Source organism: Patagioenas fasciata, chromosome 3 (assembly GCF_037038585.1).
Source record: "Patagioenas fasciata isolate bPatFas1 chromosome 3, bPatFas1.hap1, whole genome shotgun sequence".
Classification (NCBI taxonomy): Eukaryota; Metazoa; Chordata; class Aves; order Columbiformes; family Columbidae; genus Patagioenas; species Patagioenas fasciata.
The window spans coordinates 63,181,975-63,200,273 of NC_092522.1; the positions used below are offsets into that span (position 1 = coordinate 63,181,975).

At 38.1% G+C, this 18,299-nt stretch overlaps 1 protein-coding gene across 7 annotated transcripts in view; it reads right to left on the bottom strand.

Annotated features, from left to right (window-relative positions):
* ADGRG6 (adhesion G protein-coupled receptor G6) overlaps positions 1-18,299 on the bottom strand; it is a 153,820-nt gene that overhangs the window by 35,416 nt on the left and 100,105 nt on the right. For all 7 annotated transcript variants that reach the window (XM_065835105.2, XM_065835104.2, XM_065835107.2 and 4 more), the window contains 5 exons: positions 12,537-12,622; positions 11,138-11,190; positions 11,004-11,057; positions 1,341-1,483; positions 529-643 (listed from right to left, as the gene is read on the bottom strand). In XM_065835105.2, coding sequence (XP_065691177.1) covers positions 529-643; positions 1,341-1,483; positions 11,004-11,057; positions 11,138-11,190; positions 12,537-12,622 — 451 coding nt within the window. The remainder of the gene's footprint in view (positions 1-528; positions 644-1,340; positions 1,484-11,003; positions 11,058-11,137; positions 11,191-12,536; positions 12,623-18,299) is intronic.

Genomic DNA, 18,299 nt, shown 5'->3' on the forward strand with positions numbered 1-18,299 from the left:
AAACACAAGTGCAAATCTTTAAGCACAAGATTATCCCCACCTTTAATTATGACTAACTAATGGCAAAATGCTTGTCTTACAGGATTTCTTTTACTTTCCCTTAACAAGATGAGAGGTTCTGGATTAAATCAAATACACATCTCCAGATAATTTTGTTGAGAATTTCTTAAACAAGTAAGATAGCAGTAGCGGAGTGGTAACAAATGTGAAACTTATGTTTTGGTAACATAAACATCCTGACTTGAAGAAAGCAGTTTCATTCTGTAAGAAGGTGGTATTTTTATAGTCACTTTGAACATATATTAATAGTGGGATTTCATATGCCTTACAGAAGTGGTGAGTTTGTTTCTTTTTCTTACCAATTAAGTACATACTCTTACTGCACACACATAATCTCTCACAGCATAGATATCACTTTCCTGAAATACAATACCAGGCAATGGCAACCATTATGGAGGATGCAGTTCAATTATATAACCAGAAAGCTGCCACTGAAGCTCTCAGCTTCTCAGATATTTGAACACCCACCAGGTTCTTGATGCAGTCTGAACCGAGCTCCCATGACATAATGTGAAGTTGGTCACAGTTGGTCTGGTATCTGGCCAAAAATAATTTGGAGGGTTTTCTTCAGCTAAACATTTTTCTGTAAAAAATAAAAATATATAAGTATTGACACTAAGTTCCTTCATCTAATCATCTTCCATTTCTTGTCCTTAGCATATCAACCAGTCTACAGCATACGTCTCTCTTCAGATGAAATGCTTGCTTGTTATCTATAGAGTAGTGCCAATGGAGGGGCGCACAGCAGGGTTCAACACATACTGCTGCTGCTCAGGAGAGAGGATTGACTGCACACACTGCACCAGCAACCACCTCCTTCCTCTCAAAGGAAGGGCAGTCTCTGGAAGAAGTTGGATGGGAAAAGATGAGAGATAAAATGAGATTGATTAAGGGTGGCAGTTGGCAGAGGCACAAACAACAGGGTTGAGGAGTGGGCATGAGGGGCCTTGGAGGTCCAAAATGTCTCGTTATAGCTCTGGCTGTAAATCACATTTCTTTATCCTCAAACTACCAGAGGAGCTGTCAGGATCTGTTCCAGCTTCTTTGAACCTGACAGCACAACACCAACTAAAGCAATCTGGACAACTGTGTTTGTGTTAGAAGAGATATCTTGAGCATAGCTCTCTGGTATTAGTGCAACAATGAGGCTTAAAGGGACAATTAAAAATTTGAAACAGTCATACTTTTCAGAAATGTGTGATTATTATTTAACACAGACGATGCTTATTTATGAAAAACCAAACAATATCTATTATGTAACAAAGCCGAAAACTACTTACCCACTGGATCAACATCCACACTATGAAGACGATATCCTCCTTCCATGGTCCCATTATTACTTATGAGCTTCTGTCGGATTTCTTCCTCTTCCAAATTGATGTTATTGGTAGCATTATAAACCAGAAGAGCCAAAACCCCAAAACTGCAAGGAAAATTATCCAAGTGTTTGAGTCAGAACAGCAGAGGCCAAATGTGTGGAAATAAAAATATATGACAAACTCTGGTTTTCTGAATATGGAACAGTGTCACCAAGATAATGTTGTCCATTATCTGTAAATTACATATATATATATATAGGACCATGACAAGAAAGTATGGTTGGGAAATTTCATCCTCTAGTTACAATTGAAGAAGCATCTCATCAAAAGAGCTAAGGAATGTTTACAGAGGATTTAGATTTCAGAGGATTAGTTCTAAATGGACCTTAATTAAATTAAAAAATCTGTTTGCTGATGGCTTAGGAACTTAAGAGCTGATTCATCACACCTTACAAAACTTGTCAGGATGGGACAAGTTATCCTCCAGAGGGTCTATCTCTCCACTGACTACAGAGGAAAACTAGAAGATTAACAAAGAACAGATGCCTAGTATTTAAATGCCTAAATTTTGATGGAGTGAAAAACACCCTGACACACTTCTGAGACTTTTAGTCCTCATTAGGAAAGTCTAGTTGCTCAGATGAATAATTCAAGTTTGAGAAGTAATAGCTGTTTTGTACTGTAGCCCACTGCTACTTTCTTGGGCATAAAAAGTAGTTCAAAGAGCCCAAGTTTCTTTCCTGTGAGAGAAATAAAACAGTCCCCACCCTTGTCCAAAAACATAGCTTTTCTGGAAGAGAAATAATTAACAGAAAAGCACTTCTAACAGGACACAGCAAAGCAGCCCAGAGTGGAAGGCTCAAAAATTCCCCCCCGGGGCACAGAAAACACATGTTGGAGAAGAGAATATGTTGGTACCCAAGAGCATTGCTTGGCTCTGGCTAGTAGGAGCTGTTGCCATTGAAGCATGGAACATTGGATCTCCATGGGAGCCAAAACGTGGAAAAAAGGAAAAAGCAAGCCTGCTTTGGGCTGTCTTGATCTTCTTCTTGCCCTTGGATACCCAGTAGCGTGAATAAAGACAGACCTTCCCAGCGTGTGAGCAGTTCCTGGCAGCCTGGGAAGCAGCAGCACACACGGAGGGAACAGGGCAGACATGGAACAAAACTGCTTTCACCGGTGGCCCCCAGTGCAAGGAAACAGCAGCAAGATCTTGTGGTTCACTTGTAGAAGAGTAGGAGAAAAAAATCTTTACGGCTGCTTTATAAGGGCTAGTAGGGTTTTCAGGTACCCCTTCCTAGACAGACTAGGGCTTCATTTCCAAAAATCTTCCAGAAAGACATCCCCATGATGACAGCTCAGAGTTGTGCTTTCCAGAGATGCCTACTTTGCTACAGTATGAATCTACAGCTTAGTGTACAGATGTTGCTCCTAGATGCTAGATTTAACCCTTTTTCTGTCAGACATCATTCTGAAAACTGAATAACTCCGAACATTAATTCCGATTACTCTTGTTAGTGAAATGTCATTAAAAGTGCTGGCATTGCAAAACAACCTCTCAGTCTAGGAAAAAAATAAAAAAAGAAAAGCAAAGCCCGAACCTCATAAAGAAATAATGAATGTGAACTAAATACTCCACACATTTCACTGTTGCATGTAAAGAAATAAGTAAATAAATATATACTGTCCCTGGTTGTTCATAGGGTTTTTTTGGTTGTTGTTGTGGGGTGTTTGTTTGTTTGGTGGGTTGGTTTGTTTTGTTTTGTTTGTGCATGCATGGTGTTGTGTTTTTTGGTTGTTTGTTTTTTGTTGTTTGGTTTTTTTTGGTGTGTGTGTGTGTTTGTTTGTTTGTTTGGGTTTTTTGGTTATTGTTTTTGTTAAACACCAGTATACTTTTATTTTTTCTTTTCATATATGCTGTTTTACTGGCAACATGTTGCTGGAGAACAAGATAAATTGTGACTGTCTGCTGGTTTGGCTTGTTTATTCCCCAATGGATGTATTTTAGCACAGAAATTGCAGCTCTTCCTGGTCAGGTCACTCCTACCCTGCTCCCAGAAATACTGAGTTACTCCTAACACTCCTTTGGTCTCCCTGGAGTGTTTAACATATGGCAATAGACTCAGTACGGTAGATGTGCGTTAGTAGTCTTTTGCTTTATACTGCGGATATATTACAAGGCACAAATTTATTACAGCATTTATTTTTAGCAGAAGCATGGAAATTGCCTATGAGATTGCCAATTCCTTCAGCCCTCCAGTACTTCAGCCCCAGAGTCTCCTGGCACTTAACCATCTTTCCTAAAAGATCCTGGCTTCACTCATCTATTCCCTTTACTTCAGAGGAGGAAAACTTAATACACTGATGCCACTCCCTACCTCAGCACTTTGGCTGCAAAACAGAAGTCGTAAGTGAACAGTCACCGCTACAACTATGCTGCCTATTGCAGGACTCCCAACTAACCAAAATTATATTTAGTACCCATAACTGTGCAGAGGGATAATGGCAAGAAAATAGAAGGGATAATGATAGATGAGGTAGAACTGGTTATGGTTATCTCGAACAATTACAGAGAAAAGTATTGATTATGAAGCACTGATAAAAATAATCTGTTAAACCACTTTGTTACTTGTTTTCTGCAATGCTCGTAGAGCACAAGTTATGTATACTGTGTAATAAGAGCCTGTTCCATATTATGATGAAAACAATTTCTATAAACTTTTCAGGATGACTCATGCTATCTTCCCAAAGTAAATAAATACCTTTTAACTTGACAGGTGATGCAATATGAAGCTGAGTACTTCCTTCCACTTTTGAACACACTCAGATCCCACAAGGAAAACATTTTAATGGTAAAGAACAAAATCCTTGGACTCAGATAAATGGCAACGCTGCCATGCACTGCTTCTGTGACTGCATTTGCTACATCCAACCTTACATCTTTTATTGTATGCCATATAAAAGCTGATAGATTCTTGCAGCAGTCATCAATTGCAACTGACACATCACCTAGAGTAACCTGTACTGCTAATATCACTGCTGTCAATACAAAATAATGGACTGTGGTATAGGCAAACACAGTGGTGACAGCTATGCCTCTCTTTACTTTTGACTGAAATGGTGACACCTGGAGCAAGCAGAAAAGCAGGGAAAGATGGATGTCTATCCCACTTTGTCCTGGTCTTTTAGGCTAAGCTGGCTCAGAGAGAGGAGTTTACAAAGCTGCGTCCTCATCAGAGGCCCAGGCAGCAGTGGGGGTGCCTGCCCTGCCATGGCGCATCCCACAAAGACGGCTTTCTTCTCCGGCAGTGTGACTCAGAGCTATTCCAGGACAGTGTGCCTACACACGGGCTGTGGTCTCGCTGCTACGCGATGTGAGGAGCCTGAAGGAAGGATTAACAAACCATGTGAACCATGCAGCACAGACTGTCTCATACCTGAAGATATCTGGTTGATAGCAACCAATGCATATTTTTCCTCTTGCTTCAGTTGTACTAGGCAGGCTGAATTAATGCTGAATTACTGTGTTCATCAAACTTTAACAAATTACATTTTTACAGAATCTAAGCATTCACGGAACCTAAATTTCCACTAAAAGTCACTTGGAATTTAATTCCTAACTATCCTGGGATATTTAAATAAGTTTCAAGATGTCAGCATTACATTCTTTACCTATCTTGCTGTTATGTTGGATTTGAAGATAAGCAGCTATCACTCAAGACTGGCAGCATGCGTAAGACCACACAGTCACTTGTAAACACTATTAACTTCTTCACGTTAACTGGACAGACAGAAAAAGAGCTGACTGTTGCATAAGTCACTCAGCGAAGACGTAATACAAACAGCAGACAGGTTAGAAAATATGCAGAGAAAGAAAGAGATACAAATGTAGAAGGAAATTGAAAGAATTCTACAATGGCATCTGAGCTGTGGATAAACATTTACTTGAGGTGATTTTGACTGTGATACCATTAAAAAGTTCAGAACAGACAGCAAGAAAATAGGACTGGGCATAATAGACATAGTCAAATCAGTACCAAGGATGAAGAGGTTCCTTTCTCGGCAGAAAGTGATGTTATAGAAAAAAATAACATCTGATACTTCAGGACACAAAACTAAAAATTGCAGCTACCTTTTCGGACTACTAAAAATAAAAGCATCCTAAGACTTCTTTGTAAGTTAATGGCCATTGTATTAGAACAGTGCTACAGGCAGCATTGTAATGCCTCTGTGTCCCTGGGCCTTGCTTCTTCTTGCAGATCTGGTGTGAGAATACGAACAACTGTGGCTTTTCAACAGAAAGCACTTGTAATATGCAATGATTTGGTATGAAGACTATTCTTTATTAGGGAATGTAGCAGAAAGGCAAAACAGAAAGGGCTGGAATCCCTCTCATTTCAATAGCTGGTCTTTGCTGAAACAAATTTTGGTTATGCTATGTTCCTAACAAAGAAAACCTGACTACCCAGTTCCTAAAAATGACCTCTGACAATGTTAAACCTAGACTAAATCCAGTTGAAGTCAGTGGCAAGACAGAGGAAGTCATTGGAAGCTGGATCAAGAGCAGGTAGCGTCTGCAGGAGACTAAGAAAGGATCACCCTTCAGTCACTTGGGAAGAATTCCCAAATTGCACCATCTGGGATGAAGGCATTCTCTACAGGTTATGGACACAAGATGCCACCAGGGCACTGTGGAGAAACCTGTGGATTCCTGCTTGGCCCTTTGTTGGTCAGTTTTCCAAGCAGAAATAGTACACATAAGATACGCAGGGTGGTATTTTAAAATGTTTCTCAGCACTGGTCAAAGCTGTCCCTTGCTGCCTTTGGTAACACTGAATCTGAAGTTAGGGGGAGTAGAGGCAGACCAGTTCCAAGTTGTTCCTAAAGCCTCACTTCATTTATAACAAGAATAGCATTATTATTTAATAATGAATAGTTTGAAGTAATCTACAAAGAATGCAAAAGCCTAATACTTCGCCCATTTTGCTTTACTTGGTAAAGATACTTAGGACTATAAAAGCAAAATTATGCTGCTCTGATGTTGCTAACTTCTGTCTGAAACTATTACACAATCTAATTAGTTTAAGTTTTATCCAAGTGCATTAAACTTTCCATTAAGCAGCACAGCACCCAAGAACACAGCATGCAGAAGCCTGAATCTGCCTCACTGACACTGGTGGCAAAACCCCCACAGACTTCAGAAAAGCAGGATTGGGCATGGGCATTTCTGATTTCCTGCTTTCCTCTCTATTTTCATTCCTGGAAGAAGGCATTTCTGCTTAAGTTTAGTGGTCTTTAGACAGATTGCTACCACTGTGTTTTTTAATTTGGATGAGTTGTTTAACAGTACTAACATTAATGTTGTTTTACATAGCAGAAGCAATTCAACACAGGAAATAGGCCAAAATTGTGACAATCAAAGTACTAGAAGTTGGAGTAAGCATAATCTTATTTGTATGTTGAGTGGAGAAAAGGTTAGAAATTAATTGGAGCCTGAATTCTCAAAATTGCTTACCAAAAGAAAAAAAGGCTTAGCAGGGGAGCTGAGCTGTTTAAATAAAGACCAATTCCCTTACTGAGGCAGCCCTACAAGACCTAGGAACAGTAGGACCCTTCTGAGAAAAGCAGCAGTAGTCACAGAAAGTTATGACAACAGTGCAGTGTCATAAAAAGCGAAGAATAAATGAAAGAAATACACACATTCATAATTTATCTACATAAAGAACACAAGTTGGCTTCACTTTCTAGGGTTTGTGCAAAATAATGGAGGACAAAGAAATAGCTATATCCATAGCCCATTCTGAACTACTGTCTACTTTATCTTGAACAGCTGCTCTTATTAAGAGATGGAAACAGTAGGACCAGAGGAAAAAAATTAAACACAGGCATGAAGTCAAGTATAGCTGTGATAAAATTATGTCTATTAAAATAGTTAATAATCTACCAAAATATTATCTTGGCATACTGCTGTCATCCAGAGATCTCATAGTATTAAAGGTGCTGATAATAATATGCACTTTTGGACTTGGCACTCTATTTGTCTCTCATCACCATATACATAACCACATAATAAGCAGAGTGTACTCAGGATTTCTCCAGCTCATAAGGCACAGCAATGAAAGAATAACAATCCACCCTCATTTTTTTGTTTTGTTTTGCTCTTCTCCAGAATGCAGTACAGTTTAAAATATTTATTTGGAAAACACCTATTTTTACTGTGCCAAAAAAAGCCAGCTGCCTACCTCCCACTTCCAGCTTCTATTTCTTCTCTGAATCATTCTCTCTCTAGCGATTCTTCCTCTTTCATTTGCAAGAAGACTAGGTGGGGAGACCGATTACAAAAGTTCCTTGATAAGGTAGCAGGGTGGTAAATAAGGGTTGCAGCAAAGCAAAATGTATAGAAAAAGTGGAGAAAGGCTGTGGGGTTTGTGTTTTGTTTGCTTGTTTGTTTTTTAACTTCTATATAAAATACTAATCCAAAAGGTAGTTAGAAAAGATGCAGTCTCAATAAGAATATGAATTCATGCAAAGAGAAGGAAAACTTCTCAAAAAGCATTTTAAATAATAATGATAGTGTCTTAAAAATAAGAAGGCTATAATCTTGTGGAAAATTCAGAAAATACAGATAAGGTTTAGAGAGCTAGACTAGTAAAAGTTAGACTTCTGTAAAAGATAAATTTAAGACCATGATACTTATGGATTAGGTCTTCACTGTAAGGTGAAATTCTGTTCAGATGAACAAGAAGGCAAATGGAATAAGAAATACTTAAAAACTATGGGAAATAGTGGAATGTATAAAACTGCAAGAGACTTATTCTTGATTATCCGAAATTGAGAAATAATTATTCACAGAAATAATTTATAGGAATATTTAATTAACAGAAACTGTATGAAATCACACTTTGAGCAAATTACAAACAAGCACTCAGCCACAACATTTCAGTGGATCACCTGAGTAGGTGAGAAATTAACACTACTTCCATCAGGGATTGAAAACTTCCAACCTGTAATGTGCTAATTTTTTGTACCCCAAAATGTTACTCTCATATCTTCTAGGATTTCCTTAGAAACCTACCCAGAACAAATCTAAGAAAGTGGAAAACCTAACGAAGTATCTTGAAAGCAATGATCAGGAAGTATCAGGGGAGAAAAAATAAAAAAGTTTACTCTCTGGATTTCCAGAAATTCAACAGATTTTTTTCTTTCAAAAATCTGGAAACAGCTATGTGAACATCAGACAACTGGAAACTGGGTGACTAAACCCAGGAACACTGATGACTACTGGGAAGCAAATCCTTCTTTTGTTTCAGAAGGGAAGCAATGTACAGTGATAGACATATACTAAGAAGACCTAAAGCTGGGAGAACATCAAATTTTCTGAATTTTTTCTACTGTAAGAGGTAAATGATGTGTGAAATATATACAAGACACAAAAGATACACTAAAACCAGCAAAAAAATCCTGTGCGTATATATGTGTACATATACTTCTATATATGTATTTGTGCATACACAGTGTATAAAAAGAGTAATTTTCATTTGTCAGTCACGTATCATGTAGCTCAATTAAATTGTTAACTATCCCTATGTTGCCCCAGCTGGGTTGCTAGGTTGGGTAGAATCTTGATTTCTCTTTTTTTTTTTTTTTCCTCTTTTCTAAGGAAACATGTATAGCGCAATAATCATGATTATTCGGAGAACACTAACATTTTTTCTGACATGGTTAGCATTTATCCTAAATTATTTAGAATCATAACAAAATGCCATTTGACTTTGACATAAAACGCACTAGAGCCCATGAGAAGACCAGTTTCTCATTAGGTCAGGCCTCCCTTGAAAAACTTTGTGACCTATTACAAACATGCAATTCCATTGCCTCTGAAATTACATATGAGGAACAAAGTAAATAGGAATAGGGTTGCTTCCCCATAACAGAGACACAGTATTAGAAGTAATTTAGTGTTACATTCACTGTATGTCAGAAAGCGAGGAAGAGAAAGGAAAGAAGGGAAGGGGAGGGGGAAGGGGAAAGGAAGGGGAAGGAGAAGGGGAAGGGGAAAGGAAAGGAAAGAAGGAAAGGAAAGGAAAGGAAAGGAAAGGAAAGGAAAGGAAAGGAAAGGAAAGGAAAGGAAAGGAAAGGAAAGGAAAGGAAAGGAAAGGAAAGGAAAGGAAAGGAAAGGAAAGGAAAGGAAAGGAAAGGAAAGGAAAGGAAAGGAAAGGAAAGGAAAGGAAAGGAAAGGAAAGGAAAGGAAAGGAAAGGAAAGGAGGAGGAATTACTAGAATAATTTCTCCCTCTTCACCTCCTTTTTTATAGGCTGGGAAGAAGAAACAAAATCCAGAGGACAGGATGGTGGGAAAGTGAGATGAGAAGAAATAAGGTGTTCGTTCTAGGGGAGAACAGATGCTGACAAGCTGGGCTACTAGCCTTGTAAAAGATGTAGCAATAAGGATGGGGAAAGCTTTACACTCCTCAGCAGTCTTGTACTGTTAGTAAGACCTGAGGCAAGGTCTCCACTTAAAAGGTTTTGCTGGCATGAGTGTATCATTTAGAAGTGTGAAAAAAAAATCCCACCCACATCACTACACCCTACTGTAAATGTAGGTCAAGCAGCAAAATAGTCCATTCAGAGACTGGGTTTACCCTACACCAGTTAAATGGTTTTGCCAATAAAAGCTGTCTTTCTGCTGTGGGTGTGTGGGAAGGAGATAGAGCCTTTTAAAAATCTTTTCATGTCTAGGTAAACTCAGTAGTACACTGCAAGCACCAGTAACTACTTCCTCATGGTAAATTGTGAATCCTGGGCTATCTTTGTACTTAAAAAGTCCGGGTGTCATCATTGCAGTTCTCAAGAGTCAGCAGTTAAAGTCCTTTACTATGGAACTCTTGCCTACACTGCAAATGGAAACATCCCATACCCACTTGTTCCCCCTTCCTCACATGACTACTCACATTTTGGTTTCCTCTCCTTAACCTGGTCCTAAGGTTCATTCCCTCTCCATACGTTCCACAGAAATCAGGCTGCTGCTTTCAAAGAAATCCTGTGAGACCAGATTTTCAGGGGGTGTAACCCATCCAAATTTCTTTGGCTGCCTTTGACGCTGTCCCAACTCCAGTGCCTCTGAGCCCAGCAGAAGTCAGGAAATGAGAGCATATGGTAAACAGTTTAACTCACACTAGTTTGGCTCTCAATTCTACCATGAGTTTCCAGTGTTTTGCATCTAGTAAGGTGTCTGTTAACTGAAAAGGCTCTGGTTCAAGAGAATAAATGCAGTGACAGTGGGTAGATGGCAGAGTACCAAAGCTTGTTGTTAAAGTAAGCTGGGTGTGACATACCACATACGTATGATACGGCTATTCCGTTTTGTGACAGATGAAACCTTAGCTCTGAAAGAAATTATCTGTTGAGGATTAAGGCTAAGTAGATTTAAACGAAAACAAACATGATAACCAGTATTAGGTTTCTGAGCACATCAGAGCACTCAGCTCCACAGCAGTCATATATTTACAGACTGGCAGCATATGCTCAATAACAAACAACGAATCCAATAACAGTAAAGACTGTTGTAAAGCCACTTGTAATAGCAGCCATTGCCTCTATCAAGAAAATGCCTTTAAAAATGTCACCTTTTAATACTTCTTTTTTCTCTTGCTCTTTCTTTTATGGAGCCAGGGTGGACGCTATAAAAGAAATAAACATTAATTAGGGTGGATTGATTCTCAAAAGGAACATACCACAAATTTCTTCTCCCTTCATTTACCTGATATTGACCACATACACAGTGTAATTCCAGTTCTGGAAAGTACGGTTTAGCTGAAAAACAGGAAGACATTGATCACATGAATGGTGAGATGTTAATGGGGCTCTTTGTTGCTTAAAAAAGAGTTAGAATTTCACCCTTCTGCCCCTTGAGAAGTCCCTTTCAGTTTTTCAAAGCAAAAAGAACACTCTAATTTCAGTGAGGTGATTGTTATATTAGATGTACAACTGCTAGTGAGAGATGTGGGCTTTTTTACTGACGGAAGGAAATCTCTACAGGGCCATGACACAGTGAATAGGTGAGTGCACAGGATGCTGAACTTTTCCATTTCTCAGAAACGCTTTGATCAGAAAAGATTTACTGATAAAACTACAGGGTCACTTTTCACCTATAAGTCTACAACCTTATGATGATCTTTTTCCAGACCTTTGTACCATTTACTCTGGGTGGGAAATGGCTGCTCAGTTTTCCCCCTGGGAGACATTTTCGCATACTCTGCTAGGGCCAAGTGAGAACTTTTGGGATTCTTTGGCTCAGGCACCTGTGTAGTTCTGCTGGCTACCGCTTCTAAGAGAACAGCCTTGGCAGATGAGAATGGCTGTATTTCTGGTTTGTAGATGACCATAGGTGGTTTCTCTGCCTTAGCTTCTGAAAGCTGAAAGCCTCCAGGTTTCCTTAAGGTAAAATACAGAATAATTGCCATATATTTATGGCATCATATTTTCATGTAAGTAGCTGGTATAAAGACTGTGTGAGTGTCCCTATATGAACTATCAAACAGGACAGAGAATATATGTATTCAGGCAGAAGCACTCAGAGGCAGGAACTTCAAGAATTCTCCATCCAGAGGGCTCAAGAAGGAGCTTATGTCTGCTAAAATTGGTTGAAAAGCCAGGGCTACTAGAAACCCAAACAACTGACCTGTGGCAGAAGACTTCTGAAGTAGAGAATATTAGGGTAAATTGGAAAAGTGTATTGTCTCACACAAATGAACACTGCCTGTTTTTTTGTTATTTCTATTACAATATAACTTAAAAACCATGTTAGTATTTGGGGAGAAAACATTCACTTTGTATAGTGATGTTGGAACTTGGACATGATTCTCTTTCAGTGGACAATTATGGGTTCTCCACACTTTCCAAAATCTCAGTTAGTATCTATATTTCTTAAGAAGCTGACTTGTATAGTGGCGACATTTCAAAATTTTATCCACAGTGACTAATAGCCCCAGCTAGATAGGACTCCATTACTGCACAAATCAATAACAGAAAGATCTTCAGAGAACACATATTAATATAAACATTTATTTGGTATTCTTTCTTTTATTTCTTTTTCATATTGATACATCAACGGGGCAGATTCATACATGTAATCACACAGGAAAGAAAACGTAACTTACCCATTCTGCAACCACATCCTGTACTTTCACTTCTGCGTTGGAGTTGGAACTAAAGACAGTTATACTTATCCTGTAGAACAGCCCACCTGTCCATTAAAAACAGCAGTACAATGTTAGAAACTGAGCACTTTTACCTTTTTAATACTGAGACTTTAGTTTCATGATGAATATAAAGATTGGGTTGAACCCCAGCTAGAAGAACACTTCAAGCTCTTGCTAGCGTTATACAAGGTTGGAGTGAACAAGCCCTGTGGGCTTGGGCCCATGCTCACTAGTCCTGTTGAATTAGATAATAATTCCCCCCCCAATCCATACACTTCAAGTGTAGCACACAAACTCACAAACAATGTATATAAAAACAGTATTTTGCATATACCTTTAATGTGGTATGTAAAAGCAAGATCATGAAAGTGTCATGAATTTAAAAATAATCATGATTACTGAAGACAGTAATTATTACTCTCTTGTTATAATCCAGAATTCAACCACAGCAGATTAGATTTAAAACTTTGGGAGAGCAGATAAGGCTCATCAGTTGAAAGTAAACAGATAACTGAGGACAGAATTAGGTGGGAGAAGGGATTTCCAGCTCTTGTTTTCACAGCACGGTCTTTACTCTCAGGCCTGGTGATGGCCAGGTAGTAGAAGAACCCACATCAGCTTTACAAAACTGGCAGCTGAACAAACCATCTTTCAGTCACAAAATGTGTAACACTTGGCTTTGAGCAATTTTATATTCAGTAAAATTGTTTGGAAATGGCACTGGGTAAATATAAATTCTCTTAAGCTCATGAGTTGGCAGGCAGCGTTACAAAATTTCACATCTAATAAATAACATCAAATAATCTCAGAGTTACTCTCTGTGTTAAAAGCCCATACTTTTCACAAATCGAATTATTTTCATTAAGCTACTAAAAATTCTGAATGTCTGGTTGGATAAAAGTTCCCAGGATATTGAGGAGGTTTAAGAATTTCTGTATCAATTCACTTGCATGTATGGCACATGTAGCATTGCTCGGTTCAGGGCTGTTACCAGACAAAGTCATGTGTCTTGATCACAGGTACATGTATTTATATAAATCTTAATGAAACACTACATAGGGCTGAACAGAACATGACAATAGTTATACAAAAAATCCTTTCCTGTCTCTTGATTGTAAAAGAACTGCTCTATCTTCCCGAGCCAAAAAACCAGACATTTTTATTGTAGTTCTGTACACGTGGAATAAATTTCATCATTTAAAACTTCATAGATTATCATTTTACAAGAGCTTAAAACAAAAGTAACTGGAAAAAAAATGAAGTCAATATTTTCAGATTTAACTGTGTGTATTGGTTACTAGCTTGTTCATGAGCTGGCTTGAATATTCTTCTTTCTTTTCATATCATCACTATATCATCACCAAGATTAGTATGAAAATTCCTCTGTGATAAAATACTAAAGAATTAATTCCTTGCAGGAAGATGGTTTACCAGTTACCTTTTTTGGTAAGCTCTGATTAAATTTTAGATATGAGTAGAATGAACTTGCTTGCTTTTTGATTTGTCTTTTTTTCCCTCCCTTAGCTCAGCAAACATACAAATTTAGTGTCCAGTTTAATCTGAAAATTTTAGTTTGTAATTACTGTGATGGTTGAAAATAAAAAAGATTAAAAGATAAGTCTTTGGAAGTAGAAAATTGGACTTTCGGCAAGTTGAAAACACTTGCAAGACCTGGATCTCATTTATATGTATATATCTCTGCATATACATATATTCAATTTTATATGTATAATGTAATGTTTATATGTGCTATACAGATACACACATACAGAAAGTGTGCATTATATATATTCTCACATATTGCTACATAATAATATGGAAAATGATAACCTTATTCATATAATTATGTACATGGACAAAATCACCTTAATATAGGAATATGCAAAGTATTTCTAAAATCAAACATAATAACTACAAACTAGTCAACAGCTTCAAGATCTCCATCAGATGGTGACCCAAGGCACGCTTTAATGAGGTGAAAAAAGAACAAGAACAAAGAACTAATCTATGTTTTTAAACACTCTCAGGAGACTGCGGTGGCAGATATTGAAAACTAAAAATCATTTCTCACTCTCCAAATTAAACAGTGGAAATCCCACCTCAAAATGCTGAATGAAAAAAAATATTTTTATGGGCAGAAAATTGATGAGAAGTAGCCAAAGATAATTTGAAAAAAAGAGGAAAAAAGAACCTGGAAAAACAATTCTCCCCACATTCACCATGAACTACAAAAATATAATGATCGATGAAACACCAGGATTTGTGGCGTGGTGTTTGATTTTTATTTTTTTTTTTTTCTGCTAGGAAAGTTTCTTTTGGAAAAACTTTGCTTCTTGGAAGTTAAATCCTCAAAAATATAGGAATACTGTTAGTGAAAAACATTCATACAAATTCAAACAATAAAATGGCACAGAAATATATAAAATTCATGGCAACCCAATGTAGTATTCTCACCGTCTCATGAGAGCTGTCTTAGAGAAGTACACATAAATTAGAAATCACACGTTAATGACATTTACTACTACTAAAATGTTACAAATTCCCTTCTACTGTAATTAAATGACTATTCCAAAAGCTTTTCATATGCTAAATGGGTCTATATCTAAAGGGTGAAAGTCAGCTACTTCTAGGTTCAGTCTACCAACTGAGTATCTAAATAGATAAATAATCTGTTTTTTTTCTACATCTAACTTAAGGATTTGACATACTGTAGTTCACCTCATGTCGACACAGGCAGCCCAGTTCAGTGAAGGAGTAACATAAACAAGATAAAAAGACTGCAGGAGAGCTAGTAAGTTGATGCAGTGGTGGGTAAGGGGTGGTATTTTGTCTTGTCCCAGATGGTAAATTGGCCAAAGAATGAACATGTGCCAAAACTGATGACTGGTGGTATGTTACAGAAGAAAATGGCATTTGGGATCGCATGAAAGAGTGATGGATTGCTGCTGTAGGTGTCATCAGATTGTGGTTGAAAGTGGTCTCTTTGTGTTGAATAATAACTCCACTGTATGAAGATGGCAAAGATATTGCATCATTCATTATTGCAGTTCTTGATGACTCCAAAATAGAAGAGACATTTTCAAAATGTCTATAGTAAGCATTTTCAAAATCCAAGGCATGAGTACTAACAATATTCAGAGGAGACACTCCTTCTCTGTGTTTGCTAGAGGATTGATACACCTCCCCTTCTGAATCCTGTTCAGAAAACATCAGTATGTTTGTTGATGTCAGAACAGCAGAGTTCCTTATGTCTTCATTATCACCAATGATTTCTTGTTCTACTGTCCACAGATTGTATCTCAGACTATCCACTGGATTTTCAATTGAGTTTTGTCCTAAAACAGTTAGATGGCTTCTTGGTGTTACTGTTGCTGGTAAGCTTAACTCTGCTACATCCCACTGGGGGATCAGGCTTGGAGAAATTGTATCAAGATGGTTCTGAAGATCTGGTGGGAGTGGAGGTGTTGAATAGCTGTTTGGAGGTACACTAACACTGAACTTTGAGCTTGAATGAAGAAGGTGCCCTAATTCTAAAGACAATGTCATTGGAAGGAAATCAGAACTCATAAAACTGATGCTTTTTAAAAAAACAGCTGCATCTATTTGAACTTTACTTCCTGCTTTATCAATATTATTTATCGCAGCATCATTCTCTGCAAGACTTGGAGACTGCAGTGATCGGTGCGTTCTTGTACTATTTACCACACTCTCAGCTAGTGTGGTGATCAAGAAAGCAGCATGCCTATCCCTTGAACGTGAAGGTTGCGTTCCTGAACGTGTTGGAAGGACAGAAACAAGCTGCTGTCTACTGTTTAGGAAGGTCATGTTGGTTTGATTTCTTACTATGTCAGTTGCAATTTGTGTGTGCAAACTACCAAATATCATTAATTTTTCTGTGGAGTTTGCAAGTATCTTATCAAAGGGACTTACCTGTACTTGTATAGAGTGTTGACTCAAACGTGCTTCCAGGGAAGGGAAAGGAAAATCAAAATAAAATTCACTGTTTGAAGATATGTTTAGGTTTGCAAAGTTTACTGTTGATTGTAACTTTATTATTGTCTTGGCATTACTTTGTGAAATTCTCTCTGAAAGGTCTGGAACAAATGAACTAAAGACTTGTGTTTCCAAAGCTGATGCATGACTAGAGATGTTCATTTCTTCAGCCCTGTTATCTAATAATCTAATGGTAGAAGTTTGTTCAGAGATACTGTCAGGCTTAGCATGTGAACTAATGGATGGCAATCTCTCTGTTGGTGAAGAAAGCAGCTTATTAACTAAGAGCCACCAATTTTCTGCTGGCTTCCCAGGAAACACTTGTGACAATTCTTTCAAATGATAGGAAACAGTCCAGAAGCGTGTTGTTAAAGAGGGGAAAATATCTACATATTTTCTTGGAAAATCCAAGTAACCCAAGTCCCAGGAGCTGCCAACTCTATTCATGCTCTCTGGCTCTAATATGGTAAAAGCTGAGTCTTCATTTTGATTACTATAATGAAATGTATCTAAATTGTTTTCCAGTACTCCATATTTGAAGGTCTCACCTGGTTTTTGAAAATCCACTGAATGTCTTAAATGTGACCAGTAATTGCTATTAGATATAAACATGCTGTCCCTTCCCAAATATACATCAGTGGATGATTGTTGATAAACAGGCATTGTCATTAAAACATGCTTAAATGCTGAGCTTGTCCCGCCTGTTCCTACCAAAAGTGCTGAAAATGTTATTAGTTCTGTACTGTGCCCCAGGACTGAATTTGTCAGTTGGATGTCAGGCATAAATTTTGTGTAAGTTTTTTTTAGGTTTTGAAAAAACGTTGTGCGGTTTGCAGGTGAAGTCTCCACAGAGGTTAAATTTTTTGTGCCTGCTGAAGGATGTTCCTTAATGTGCATAGATTTTCTAAACTGAAATTCACTGTTTGCTGCTAAGACAGAAAAAGGGTTCTTATTAGCATTGCCTTCCATCATTTCCAGGTAAAAATTTTCAGGCGTGAAGTCTAGCAAATCTAGCCTACTTTTTTGGAATGATGATTTCTGCTCTGTAGGTGATATAGGTAAGCTAGAAAGAGAACGATGTCTGTCATCTTGAATGTCAGAAGTTATACGATTATGAAAGACAGTCCCACTCCACCAACTCGCAGGCTCCAAGACATTGCTCACGTGCATGGAATTGGTTGTGCTGCTGCTGCTGGACGATGAAATCCACAGGGTTTCTTTTTTGGGTTCATCAGCCGTGCTGCTGGTAACGGGAGAGCGGAACGCTGACTCAGAGTCGGAATGAACTGTCGCATCTGCCAAAGCCAGCGCTAGCTCCACATTAGGGCTTCTGTTTTGAAGAAAATGAACTGCTGCACTCACAGAAGGCTCCGCAACAGCATCTGCTGCATCAGAAGTGCCGTGAAATGAACTTTGAGAATAATTCAAAATGTTTTCATTCAGTAACTGATTCATCACAGTATTATCTAGGTCGATTTTTTCTGTAAAAGAAGCCAAGGTACGGTTGCCAGTCTCGTCAGAAGCAGCTGATGTGGACACAGTTGGAAGAAACAAGCTGTACGTGTTTTTTCTCACTGGCTTCTCATCTGCTGAGTCTTTACTGAAACGGAGAGGCTTTTGTCTCACTGGCCAAATAATTGGAGTTGAGATAATTCCTATGTTTCTGACCCCTTCTATCTTAGACTCTTGCTGCCTTTGTGGTAGTGAATGGGAAGATTCAGGTGAATT